A 14,654-nucleotide genomic window follows, 5' to 3' on the forward strand; every position below is an offset into this window, starting at 1 on the left:
GAGTCCTTACAGTGGCCCTCTGTGTAATGATAAAATGAGGAGTATTTAGTCATAACAGAGACCATATTCCTGCATTTGAACTGAGGTCATTCCTGGAAGTGATTTAATAAGAAATTGAGGGGGAAGGAAGATGGAGTACAGAGGAGGGGAGAAGAAAGACAAAAAGGAGGAGAAGCAGAAGAAACAGAAGCAGGAGAAGGAGGAAAAGAAGGGGATCGGGAAGAAGAACAATAACAACTCTACAACAACAGAAGATGAACGAGGAAACACTGATTTATTGAAATGCTGTATGGTGGGCGCTGTCCTAAGTTCTTTAAACACATCATCTCATTTTACCCTCACAACAGCTCCACATCCTCAAATTATTTTAGCTCTACTTCTTCCCTTCCTTCCCAGGAGTCTTCCCCTCACCCTGTTCTCCAGATCTGAGGTAGAGAAAGTGGACAAAACACAGAGAGGAAGGATTAAATCATCATGCATCTGACCTCTTGTCAGGAAAAATCTGAGAATACAGTTAAGGCTCCAGAGGGTCCAATCAAGAAAGAATCCACCCACAGATTCGAGGTCTTCCCTTCACTGAGGATATAAGGCCAGATTTCCTGGGCCGCTGGTCAGCAAACCTCTAATCAAAGGAAGAGTAGATCTAAGATGGGAAAGAAAAAACCTAGAGCATTCTCTGTCCCAAGATATGATGCTTTACTGATCCCAGAGTTGGTTCTTTTAGAGGCCAGTAGTAGACCTAAGAACCCCAACTGGAGGAGGGATTCCTCCACAAAGCTAATAGCCTATTTGTGAAGTTAATAGGAAGCATTTGCCTTTGACCCAAAGAAGCAGGAGGGAGCTTGTTCTGTAGGTAGCCACTTCACAAGACGTTGCCATGTGTACAGTGGTATAGGAAGGGAGGGGGACATCCAGGTCAAGCCAGAGGATATCACGTTAGTGACCATCTCCCACACTTTTCATCCTCCTGGGAGAAGAGAGCATATGTCAAACTAGTATTAGAGAATATAATTTTCAAAACTTAACTCAAGATACTAAAATAGCTGATTATACTTCTAGGAAAACAAACATAGAAAATTAAAGTTTAAAAGTATACATACAGCCTATACCAATTAAAGGCCTATGGATTAATAGTCAAAACATCTGAACATCTCTAAGGTCAGGAAAACTAAACCTTTAACACATACCATACTAATGGCATTGATAATGGACATGAAAGGGTAACCAATGAAAAAAGTCGTAGGGATGCTAGCCAAGATCTCCTATACATGGGGTCAATGAAACATGCTGAAAATAGGTTAAGAGGATGCCCAAGAAGTGTTTACGGAAAGAATGGTCATAAAAATGATTTCTCAGAAAAAAAAATGGCATGACCTCTGAAACAATGGATGTACTGGAATTATCAACCAGATAGGCCAACTTGATTTGCAAAAGGATGCTTTGCTGCCCAGTCCACAGGGTCAGAGAAAGCAATTAGTACCATTCCGCTCTAGCAAATTCCCAGAGCACACAGTCTCAGGTAGAGAGAGGTATTCTGTGCCTCTCTGCATTTCCCCATGGCCCAAGCACAAGGCCACACACAGCAGGTATGTGGCTGAAGGGGGCGCTAATGATAACACACACTCCACACCCTCAAGGAGGTCAGAGCCAAAGGTGCCGAGGTCCCAGCTGCTTCCCCTGCTCTGGGTTTACCATCATTGAAGCTGTCACTGGCGGTGACGTGGGCGAACGGTGACTGGGCCCGAGGCTCCTCACACAGGGAGTAGCTGTGCTCAGCCTGAATGAGAGGCGCCGGGGACGTTGGGGACGGCTCTACCTCCATCGACACACTCTTCTCTGAGAGGAAAGGGTCGTTCAGGAGCTGGCCCAAGACGTTCTGGGAAAACTCATCCAGCAGCTCCGAGAAGTGCTACAAGAAACAAAGGAGGAAGGACTCAGTTTCTCTTAACCATGATCTGACATTTACACACATGTTCTAAAGCAAAAATATCATCCACTGCTTCAGATGAAGTCCCTTATACACAATGTCCAGTTATCTGTTGCTGTGTAGCAAAGCACCCCAAAGAGTGGTGGCTTACGACAGCCAAGAGTTATTATCTCTCACCACTCTGTGGGTTGGCTGGGTGGCTGTGCTGATTTCACCTGGGTTCACTGACAGAGGCACAATGAGCTGGAAGGCTGGAGGGGGCTGGGCTGGGACACTGGACGCCTGGGCCTTTTTCTCAAAGAGCCTCTAGCAGGCTGGGAGTCCTCATAGGATTAGGATGGTAGAGATGTTCCCAAAGGGAGAAAACCAAAGCTGCATGGCCTCAGAGGTCACACATCATCACTCCCTCCACATTCTTCAGGTCAAGGCAAGTGACAACGCCAGCCCAGACTCATGGGGTGGGAAAACAGACACCACCTCTTGACCAGAGGAACTGCAAAATCACATCACAGGCAAGTGTAAACAGGATGGCATGACTCACTCGGGGCCATCACTGGAACTATCCACCACATTTTGCATTGGGAATATTTTAAAATAAGCTACCTTGTATTTTTGAAGCATGAAAGTGTTATTTATAGCCAAGTGCCAAGTTCAAAGGCATCAGAGGCAGCTTCCTTCTATTCTCCCAAGTACCTGGACTTTGTCCCTTTCTAGTTTTTCCTTAATCTCCTTAATCTCTTCTCATCTTCCATCTCCAACAGCAACACCTCCCTACCTACCGCCATGCCATGACAATGATAAAGAAATGGTCTATACATATATTCACAGGGAGTCCTATATCCCTCGTTCCATGGTCCCACATTAAAGGACTGTAGCCCCATCTACTCTCCCTCACTGATAGGGGGATGTTCATGATATGAGGGTCTGTAGAGCTGGGTTTCTCAACCTCAGCACTACTGACATTTTAGATGGGTGATTTTTTGTCATGGGGGGCAGGCTTGTCCTGTGCATTGTAGGATGTTTAACAGCATTCCTGGCCTCTACTCACTACATGCCAGTAGCACTCCCCTAGTTGTGAAAACCAAAAATGTCTCCAGCCACTGTCAAATGTCCCTTGGCCAGGGCCAGGGGGGTGGGGGTGGGGGTAAGGGGAAGATCACCCTTGGTTTAGAACTACTGCAGTAGAGTATATTAAAAATAATTATAATATAATTTAATTTAAAATTTCCCTTGATACCAGCTGTTAGAGCCACTTCTACCTTCTTAATGTTCCCTGAGTCACAGACCAACAGGTGTCATCCTTATTGATTAAACTTTAGGGACACCTCTGGTATAGAAAGGAAGTTAGGAAAGCAGGTACAGCAATAAGAGAACTGATTGCAAATGGTGATACTTGGGGTAGACAATGAAAACTCTTGGGATTTGCAGAGCAACTAAGTCCTACCATTGAACTGAAGTGTCAGTGAAGGTGTTACGAAAATGAATGCAGCTTAGGGAAGCGGGGGGCAGGTGGTAACCCTAAGGTTAGAGCTCTAATATTAGGATAGTTGTAGGGCAGAACTTCTGCTTTTGTAAAGGAGAGAAGCAGACAACAGAGAGGAGGCCTTGCAGGCTAGGTCCTTAAGGCAGAGTTAGATTGCTAGGTTTCCCCAACAGCACAAACATGAGATACGGCTGCATCTCATCAGGACAGAATGCAGAGATGCCACAGGCCTTGGGCACATCCTAATAGGCATGGGTAATCTGTGAGAACAAGACAGGGTGGTTGGGAGAGGGTTCTCTGTCTACAAACATATTTAGAACTGAAAGGTCCTTAGAAGCATCTAAGGTAAGAATTCCCAGATGCCAACTGTCTGCTTCACAATCACCAGAAGAATTTTGCTGTAGTTGTTTTATAATGGAATATTTCAAGCATTCAGAAAAATTAGAGAGAATAGAACCATAAATAATTACGTATTGATTCCTTTTTAAAAAATTATTTTTCCACATTGTTACTGCAACATTTTTTCTTTACTCTGTCTTTCTTTTTTAAAAAATAAAACATGAAGCTCCTATCCAATCCCCTTCTTTCCTCTCAGAGTTAACTACTACCCTGAACTTGGTGTTTATTTTTCCCATCTAGGACTTTACACTTTTACTACATAAGTATGTTTCTATTACAAACATACGCACTTTTTAAACTTTAAGTAAACAGCACCATACTTCACACCTCCTCTGCAAGTTTCTTCTTGCAAAAAACTTTTTAGGCTTATTCATGTTTACATGTGTAGCTCTATTTCATTCAGTTAAATTTCTGAATTGTATTACATTGTACTTTTCCATTTCCTCTTGAGGAACATTAAAAGATTTTTTTAATATATGCTATTGTAATAAACATTATTGAACATAAAGGGAAATTTTAAAACATACCAATCCTATGACCCATCTTCAGAGCTTTTGACTTAGTAGGTCAAAGACAACCATATAAAAACCACCACTACCACCTGTGATTCTAATGTTCACGTCAGTTTTTCAACGATTGAAGGTTGACCGCATCTCCACTCACCATCTCTCTCCCTACACCACTTTACAATTAAGTCCCTGGAAGTTTACAAAGTCACTGGAAGTTTACAAAGTCCCTAGAAGTTTGGACATGCTCAAGGTCAGAGAAAGATTCATGGATTTTGCAGCCATCACGTGCTAAACTTTAGATAGGTCCTGTGGATATAAAGTAATAAAGAAGAAGACAGAAAAAACCCTGCCTTCCTTGAGCTGATCGTATAGACCAGTGCTTTTCAAACTTTTATGTGCATATGAATCACCTGGGGATCTTAAGGCATAGATGCTGATTCACAAATCTAGGTGGGCCCGAGATTCTGCATTACTAATCAGCTCCCAGGTAATGCTGCTGGCCGGTGGACGGACTCTGCATGGCAAGGAGTAGAGCAGCTTCAAGGCTAAGACTAGGATGCAGGTTTCCTGACTCTCTGATAACATGAAGCCAGGGTCTGATTCCCTAAGCGGCTCCCCAAAGACAAATTTACTGGTTACCTGAGGGTGAATATTCTGCAAGCGTTTGATGGAATTCTTTTCAAGACCAAAATTAAGGAAACAAGAAGAGAAATAAATGACACAATGTAAAATGCAAAAGCAAGACTTGAACTCACAATCCCTGCATCCCCAAGCCACAATCCTGTCCCTGTGCTGCAGTGTCAGCCCTTGCCAGCTATGCTGGCCCATCTAAGCCTCTGGAATCCTGAGGCAAGGCTCTCTTTGATTGCCGGTGCTTTCCCATGGAAGTTGGCCATGCTGGGCTGCTCTGCTGACACCATTTTCTTTCTCCTGAGCAGCACTAATGAATGTTTTCATGAACATCCCCCGGATAACCAATAATAAACCTTCTCTAACTCTGCTAACCATCCCTGACCTCCCCTTACTTTGGATTTTGTAGTGATTATCATGTCACCAAACAATTTAGTCCTAAATGACAGGGAGTCCTGAAAAACTCATGGTTGTTAAAAAGTGCATTATGGGGCTTCCCTGGTGGTGCAGTGATTGAGAGTCCGCCTGCCGATGCAGGGGACACGGGTTCGTGCCCTGATCCGGGAAGATCCCACATGCCGCAGAGCGGCTGGGACCGTGAGCCATGGCCGCTGAGCCTGCACGTCCGGAGCCTGTGCTCCGCGACGGGAGAGGCCACAGCAGTGAGAAGCCCGCGTACCACAAAAAAAAAAAAAAAAAGTGCACTATGACAACCTTCCCTCTGGAAAAAGAAGCTCCTCAGAAGAAGGGAGCAACTGTGCTTAACCACCACCCACACGGAGGAACTCAGCAAAGTGGTGAGCACTGAGAAGGTCCCAGAGAGACACTTGTGTGTCTTTGGGATCCCAAGGATACGCCCAACTTGTCCCAACCAGACGCTGTGACTCAGCCCAGCAAATTAGCTCCAGCTGGCCTCCCTGGCAGCTATGGGCTCTGGGGCTCAGCAGACAGGTCAAGCTCCCACTGCCTGTGCAGGAACCAGGCCAGAATCAGACCATCTTTAATGCCAGTGAGAGAGGGGCATATGGTCTTGGAGGCCGAAGACCAGAGAAAGAAGCAAAGTGAGCCTCAAAGAGGGAGGCTTTCTGCCTACACACACTTTAGCAAAGGACTACTCGTGTAGTAGTTCAAGGGCTATGAAATGTCAGTTGAATTCTTTCAAAGACATGGCATAATAGAATTTTACCGTTCTGCCTAAGAGTTTCATCAAGCTTTATGGGTTTATAATACTTTCACAGCTTTCCCCTCAACCAATGTTCACATCAGTCCTGGGAAGTTGGCTTTAAACGCACTGTTCAAGGTCTCAGTCACCTACTGTTTGAGCTTCGCCTTGAACACAGATCGTCTTATTGCAAATTGACCGAACTTTCCCCACATTATTTCTCCTAGGAAAGAAGTATCCGAGCTTTACAACCCAACGGCTTGGAGAAGTTCTAACCAGGATGAAAACCTGATGCTGATCATTAATGAAGATGTTGATAGGATCAGGTGGTAGGCTCATCTGATGGACTTAGTGCTTGACATATTAGATTTTCAGAAAATGAGCTAAGTGTTTTGCTATAAGGTAGGCATGTCTCCATGTATAGATGAGAAAACTGGGGCTCAGGGTGGTTAGGTATGTTGCCTAAGGTTGGAGATGCATAACTGAATTAATATTCCATCCCAAGGCTAGCCAGTTCCAAAGCCCATGTACTTTCTACCACGGAATGCTCCATCATTTAAGTCAGCCTCTAAAGCTGACATGTAGTAGCGACTGGATTTTAAAAAACAAAAGACAGACTCACTGACAGCCCATCCACTCATCCATTATGAACACACAGTTCTCACATTCGAAGTGTAGAAATGTGTCAGGGGTTTGTTAGATGGAGAGGCTCCTGGTATCACTCCCACGGGGCATCAGCAATGAGAACAGAAATATTTTCTTGCCCTTTGAGTGTGGTTCTGCCAAAGGGTTCAAAGCCACATCACAGACTCTCCGGTTGGAAGAAACTTCCTGTCGAGGTTAAACCTCTATCTCATGACATGAATATTCCTCATCTCCTCGGTGAAGATGCGTGCAACTTCCTTTATGAACCCTTTTCAAGGTCTGTCTCTCCATTACTGAAGACCTGGCATTTAACATCCTTCAACCTGGCCCCAACCGTCCTGTGAAGTCTTGTCCCCCTTTATTCTTTATTTTCTTAAGATTTTTTTTGATGTGGACCATTTTTTTTGATGATTTGTTTTTATTGTTTAATATTCCTTAAAATGTGAAGATCCTATTGTACTTTTCTCTAATTTTTTTTCAATTTTCTCTATAGTTTATTAATAAGTCAAAAGAAATTTTTTTTTTAAAAAAAGAGAAGCATCATAAACCTTTTCCTTCTCCTAGTTCCTGGGTCTTTTTTTTTTTTTTTCCACACACACACACTGTATTTTATTTTTACAAGAGATAAATAGACTGACACCAAGCATTGTAAATGCATGACCACAACAGGAGCAACAATGATTGCAATTATCAAACACGAAACACACTCATACTATGTCATAATATTGACATTCAGTCCAGGAATCCTCCACTGTTACAGCTCCTTTACTTTGCAGTGAAAATTGGTTTGTATATTTTTTGCCTCTGAGTCCTTGTGGGACTTTTTTTTTTAATTCAAACAGAAAGTCACAAAAATTATAATCATCCTCATCAGTTCACTCAGTCCCACGTAATTAATTTTTTTTCATCTTGATCTTTTGTTAGCACTTTTATGAGTTCATCAGTTTTCCATTAGAGTTCTGAAAATGCTTATTCATTCAGTTCAGCAGTAGAGTCAGTTACCAGAAACCTGTACTTGTCAGTCTTTTCGATGAATTCCTTGAAGATGAAACCCTTTTATAGGAACATATTTCCAAAGCATCAGAGTACATCCGCAACCGTCTGTAAATGACAAAAGACTTAAAAATGACCACGGTTAAAGATTTGATGTAAGTTCATAAGGTGAAGTTTTAACCACTGGACCACCAGGGAAGTCACTCCCTTTATTCTAATACATGACACTTTCATTCCAGCCCTAACAGTGTCCATATCGGACGCTGGAGCAATACAGCTTTGGAGCCAGACGACTGGATTTGAATCCTGGCTCCTAGCTGTGCAAACCTGACGAAGACCCTTCAGTTTTCCAAACTCCAGTTTGCTCCAACTGTAAAGTGAGGCTAATAATACTACCAGCTTCCTGTTGTGATGATTAAATTAAATAATGCGTGTAATGCACCTAACGCTTCACGGGCAAAGCAATCAATTTTTTAAAAAGCTTTTTTAAAAACAAAACCCTATCAAAATGGAAACAAAATGTGGGCATTCTCTACTTGTACACTGGCTCCCCCCACTATTCCTCCTAGAATATCCTTTCATTTTCCTCTTCTATCAGGAATCTACCTAAAACAAAATAAATCTATTTCTTTTACAAAGTCATCCTAGACAGACACAGCTTGAACTGACCTTGCACTTCCCTGACAAACTACAGCTCTTCAAATAAGTATTTCTTAACTGGACATTTTTTTTTTTAACTTTCCTTTGATGTTCCTTTCATTGCCAACTTAAAGTTTTTGTCATTAGGCCTTATAAACTCTGTGACCCAGATGTAAACACTTTTACCTACCCCCCTCTGAGCCCAGCACAGATCACAGATCATATGTACTCACCAATTTTCTCTTTCCACCTATTATTATTGTGTAATATCCCAGTCGAGCAGTAAACAAATCTAAATTAGAGCCCAGGCCTCCCCAACAATTATAAATAAATGCTATCCAATGTTTAAAACACATATCCAAACTTACAAATCAGATAAATTAAGAGAAGTTGTTACCCTTACATAAATGACTAACTTTATAAGAAGTTACCCTGACTCTGAAGCATTTACACTTGTGTTTGCAGGCCCTTAACTAGCTGTCGAGGGAGCTTGCAAGGAAAGGGTGGTTTCAAGTCCGGGCCGCCTCCTTCTGCTAACAACTGCCCCAAGAACCAGGGTCGTGGGGGTGAGGAAAGTGGAAGGAAAATGAAGGATTCGTAATTTTTTTTTTTTTTTGCGGTACGCGGGCCTCTCACTGTTGTGGCCTCTCCCGTTGCGGAGCACAGGCTCCGGACGCGCAGGCTCAGCGGCCATGGCTCACGGGCCCAGCCGCTCCGCGGCATGTGGGATCTTCCCAGACCGGGTCACGAACCCGCGTCCCCTGCATCGGCAGGCGGACTCTCAACCACTGCGCCACCAGGGAAGCCCAGGATTCGTAATTCTTGAGCTCCAGCAACTGGTTGTATAAAGATATGAAGCTGTCTTTCTTGTGCTGCTCTTCACGGGGGTTCACTCACTCAACAGAGTGAGCAGCTCCTGTGAGCAAAGCCCGCGCTGGGCAAGGCGTGGACAGAATATGATTAAAGGTCATCTTATAAAGAGAGGACTGTCCTGAGGTGCAACATGAGTTATCTGAAGTATGTCGCATGACTGCTGGGCTCATAGAAAAGGTTCTAAAGCAATTTTGTCCCCCTGATGTGGGCCCGACATCTTTTGTGCTGGATCAGAGTAGGGACAGGAGTTCTAGTCACAGCCCTACACCTCACTGGCTGTCACCCCACCTCTTCTGGATTCTGTCTCCTCGTCTGTAAAACTGTGTGTGTGTGTGTGTGTGTGTGTGTGTGTGTGTGTGTGTGTGTGTGTGTGTGTGCTGGAAGGTGAGGGGAAGTGATTGAGAAGACTTTGGACTTGGTCAGTAGTTTCTCACCTTTTTTTGATATGTAGACCCTTTTGAGAATCTAATGAAAGCTTCCTGCTGGTAAATGCCCACGGGCACTACACGCCAAGTGCAGGATTCTGTGGGGCTCCCCCACCCCGCTCCCCCCGGGGTCTGTCCATGGAGAGGAGGATTCCGTGGATTCCGGGTAGACACTCCCAGCAGAGGTGGTAGTAATAACACACGACGCGTTATCAGTCATTGCTGACAAGCTATTCGGCTCTGCTACACTATAATTTTCTAAAATGTGGCAGGTGATATTAAAATGGAAAAGCTTTGCCGCTTAGGAAAAGAACGAGGGAAAACGCCCTCTTTCTGCTTCTTGGGTTTATTTAGCTTTGCCCCTGTTACCCTGCCCAGGGGCAGTGAAACGGGTGGGGCGCAAGCTCCGAAAGCAGAACTTGACCGCTCCCTGCGGGAGGCCCGGGTCCAAGGCTCGGGCTCCGCCGCCCGCGCCCCACAAAGATCCTATTCTCCAGGCCCGCCGCCTGGAAACCGGCTGCCGGCTGGAGGCTCCGTCTCAGGCAGGGGAAGAAGAGTTTTTACTGAAAAATCGCAGCTAGGAGCCTTGCCCAGAGCACAGAATGCTCCACAGATAGCAGTCACGGATATAGTGGACACGGCGGGGGCAAGCTGACAACCCCGAAAGCCTCAAAGAAACGCAGGGAAGTAATTTGGAGGGCACGCCTCAAATTCACTTTAGAAACCAAGGTTTCCCTCCAATAAAACACAGTCCGCCTGTATTGCGGGGGACGGAGGGAGGTGAGGTAGAGAGGGGAGGGGGAGGGGGGAAGAGGTGCCTTCCCCGCTCCACTCTCCCAGGGGCCCACCTTCAAGGAGCCGCACGTTAGACCTGAGGGGATTCCTGCCCTGCATATGTGCCCTGCGCACATACCACACAGAAAAGGGCCAGATGACCACCTGGAGAAGAATAGGCCACTTTGTCCAAGTTACAAGAAAAAAAAAAAAGGCTCACAAGTCAAACCCTATTACAGTGAAATTTCAAGGGGACCCAATTTTTTTCTGGTACCAAAATTTAGATACATTACATATTTCTCTAAATAAAAAAAAAAATTGGGAGCTGAGGCTTGGAACTCTGTTACACAAGAGGTTTGGAAATTTGGGGGGTTTTGTTCCTTTGATGAAGTGATGTTGGCTTTACTGAAATTTTACAAGCAGTGGCAAAAATTGTTTTTTAAAGAGCCCAATTCCAAAACATGCACACTCTGGTTTTTAATATCCAGATGTGGCTTTCTTTGTAAAACAAGTATGTGAAATATGTCAATCAAATTATAAAGGTACTAGGGATGCTTATTTAAAGGAAACCTGCTATAAGTCCATTGATAGGATATATTCTATTTTCTGTAAAAAGAGTCACCCCTAATTTATTAATTATGCAAATATAAAGTTTTACATATGCTATGTGCTTCAAGGTAGATGTACCAATACTAATTCCTTTTTAAGCTACATCATTCTTCATCATTAAAACAGGTAATGATGCACTTTCTCTGAATGCAGTCCAATCCTGAATGGTCTACAGCAGTTCTTAGCTTAACATTGGATGTGAAAAAAAATTCACTGCTTCACTTTATACAAACAAATCAGTTAATGAGATTAAGAGAAAAACACCAGTGGTGGCTTCTGCTGGCAAAGGAAAGCTAAGAGATTCAGCATTAGCTGGCGCAAAGAAACTCAATCTGCCTACTTCTTGGCTCACTTACATGGACAGCTGCAAATGCCCCAAAATGCACTGCTTAGTTGTTTCTGAACCCAAACTAGCCTTAGCCTGGTGGAAGGCCTCTCCTTCCATGGCTTAACAGTGTCTAACCAATCCCCACAGGAATAAAAATGTCAAGAAAATATAATAAGAATAATAAGGATAATATCATCTCCCATGTCCAACACATAATGGTTTACATATGACAAAACACTTCCACATCACTGTTGTATCTGATCTTGACAAGATCAAGGATTATCCAGAGTGTACAGCTGGAGGTTGTGGAGAGAGTGCAGTAGAGCAGCATGCCTGCTTTCTGGTTCCCACGCCCATATACTTCCAGCACAGCCTTCTCCCTCCCGATCACTAATACAGAGACCTCAGCAACAAGATTGCTGACTGTCAAATGCTTCTTGAATTGCAATGTGGGCCTGAGATCTGGGCAATCTCCTCACACTATGGGAGGAAATCCTTAGGGTCCTTTCAGAGCAGTCAGAACCATTCCAGAAATAAATTATAGTCCATATAAGATGGAGGAGTCCTCTCTGATTGGTTTTGAGAAACTCAAACCATCCCCCAGAGTCCTTCTATTGCCTCTTCCTTCTGCCAAACAGACAGCTGAATTCTCCCAACAAACAAAAGCCCTTCAAAACCATGATCAAGCCAACCATTCAAGGCTGAGGCAGTAGAGAATCTGCCATTGTGTCCTCTCCATCCACGGTGGGAGAGCCAGAGGCACCTGGGATGGTGAGAGGCAGCCATCAGGATGACCGAGTCTTCCTTCCCACCTACTCCACTTTGACCCCTAAGTCCAGATTCTACCTCCACACTCTCAGTGGGAGTGCTGGTGACCCTGTGGGGCTTTCTGCCTGATCTATCCTACAGGCCAAAGCCAACAAAATGTTTGCTTTTAACCTCCCACACTTAAAAAATTCTCCAAAGTAACTCAAAGTCCAAATTCCCCACAGTTAAGACTTAAAATTGATTTAAGTTTCTTATTCACTATTTCCCAGTTAACGTCCCTGAAGAGTTTCTTCCTAATTGATGTTTTATCCTTTGTTTGATACTCCTCCTGTCCTTTACCTTCAATTTGCAGGTTTCAACCCTTTTATGTTCTCATTATATGAGGAAATTCAGAGGCTGTTTTGGTCAGGCTCTTCTAATTGGGTCTCTTGCCCCCTCTACAAACATAATCTGCTCCTCTCAGGTTCTTTCCACTCTCCTAAACAGAAAACAACTTCCCATTTTCCCTCTTCCATCACACACCTTCCATTACCAACACTTCAGTCTTTACTCCACCAGGAAACACCCAGGGCATTCCCTCATATCCTTCAGTGAAGGCCCAAGCTAAGACATTCATTGTTTGTACGCTCTTAGGTCTGACACTAAAACAACTAAAATCTGGTATTTTGCCATTCCAGAAAAGCTTCTGATTATGATAACAGGCTCCAAATCATAGACTGATGAAGCATGAAGAAACGCTGGAAATCATCTGAGTCTACTTGGTGATTCTAATTTAAGAAATGACCTCTAATTTGAGATCTAGGGTGGTACATGAAATCAAAGAGTTGAAGGTTGACCTCTTTATACTATAGATCCTGTAGTAAGAAAGATGGTGACTAACCATTAAGGATCACCCAACGGATGACTGAAGAGGGTCCCATAGCCGTCCTCCATGGAATTCTCTGAATAGAACATATGTTTTGCAATAAGAGAATTCTGTCTCCAAGTCAAGATCCAATGCCAAAGATGTCAGATATGAAAAATTAAAGGAGCCCATAAAGTTTTTATGAAAAACAATGGCATACTCCCTCGAAAGCTATCCTTTATTTGTGAGCCAGATATGTCGTAAGAATTACTGAGATAATCTCTTCCCTAGAATGCAAGAAGGAGTAAAGGGAAAGTGCTTCAGACGTACAAGAAATTATTTGCCCTGTTTTGTAAGTGCACAGGGATGACTCACTGCCAGAAAGTACTCCTTCACCCCAAGATAAAAGCAAGAAAAAATCCAGAGGTTACCAAACTGGGAGACCCAGGCAAGTTCTGGCTTAAAGCCACTTAGATTCTCACTCTGTCAGATCTCACAGTCATGCTCCCCCTCTCTGGAATGCTGGCCTGCTCAAACATACCGGAGAATCTTAACCATCTGAAGGAGTATTTTATGCATGGGAGTCATGAGTCAGAGGACACATATGCTAGATCAGCTCTGCAATTATCAGCAATAACCTTGGGCACATCACTCATGCTTTCTGTTCCACCTGAAATTAGGAAGAAGACATTCTGCCATTCAAAATTGTTGTGAAGATAAAATGAAGTCATAGATAGTCTGATCTAGATATAATATAGTACGGTACGATAGTAAGTGAAAATTAGCTGAGAACCGTTAGTGGGCTATGAACATGAAAGCTCCCTCACGGTCACGCACATAGTTATTTCTTACCTCCACCTTGACTAGCCAGTTAGCAACGGCCATTAGTGGGAGCATGGCACCATTGGCTGCCTGCTCCTGCATGTTTCCTCTTCTTACAAAACTCAACCAGCTGAGGTAATGAATCCTCTTTTCTCTCCAAATGGTACTAGAATCTAGGAACTCAACAGCCTGGTCAGGATAGGACAGTTGGGAGTGAAAAAGCACCAGATGGCTCTCTGTTACCCACACTGCCTGCTCCGAGCTGAGCCATTAACTCAAATCCCATCAATAGAAACAAGAGTGATTAGAAAGCCAAGCTCCATTATTTTAAAAGAAAGAAGATGCAGTTAAGAGATGCTAAACCACCTGCCCCCTTATCCCAAAAACAGATGCAAAATTTGATGTTTCTCTACTCATTTAGAGCAGTTCCCTTCACTAATAAGAGCTCAGTAAATGATAGCTGTTTTATTACTGTTATTACTACATGCCTTGCTGAAATTGGGACAAATTATTAAGCATTTCTCTGATCTATCAGCCTATTAACACTATAAAAAATTATGAGGCTTGTTAAATATCATTTATTCTTAGTGATCTCATACTAGATTCTAGTTTACTCATTTGCTTACCACGGGGTTCAATTCGTCATTCATAATCGATACCTCTTCCTTTTCCCCTTTTTGAAGACCAGGCCCATATCTCCAGTCTCAAACACCTCTCGTATTCCCTGCAATTCCTCTGTAGACTATCAAGAACATTTTGATCACATCATATGTTTCTTCAGTGCCCTTTCTTCATTTTAACTAGCAATTATAATTTTTTGTACA

At 43.4% G+C, this 14,654-nt stretch overlaps 1 protein-coding gene across 2 annotated transcripts in view; it reads right to left on the minus strand.

The window, feature by feature from the left end:
* Nucleotides 1-14,654, minus strand: part of CREB3L2 (cAMP responsive element binding protein 3 like 2) — a 118,758-nt gene that overhangs the window by 48,160 nt on the left and 55,944 nt on the right. For both annotated transcript variants that reach the window (XM_067747122.1, XM_067747123.1), the window contains exon 2: nt 1,693-1,909. In XM_067747122.1, coding sequence (XP_067603223.1) covers nt 1,693-1,909 — 217 coding nt within the window. The remainder of the gene's footprint in view (nt 1-1,692; nt 1,910-14,654) is intronic.

This window comes from Pseudorca crassidens, chromosome 8 (assembly GCF_039906515.1).
Source record: "Pseudorca crassidens isolate mPseCra1 chromosome 8, mPseCra1.hap1, whole genome shotgun sequence".
Lineage (NCBI taxonomy): Eukaryota > Metazoa > Chordata > Mammalia > Artiodactyla > Delphinidae > Pseudorca > Pseudorca crassidens.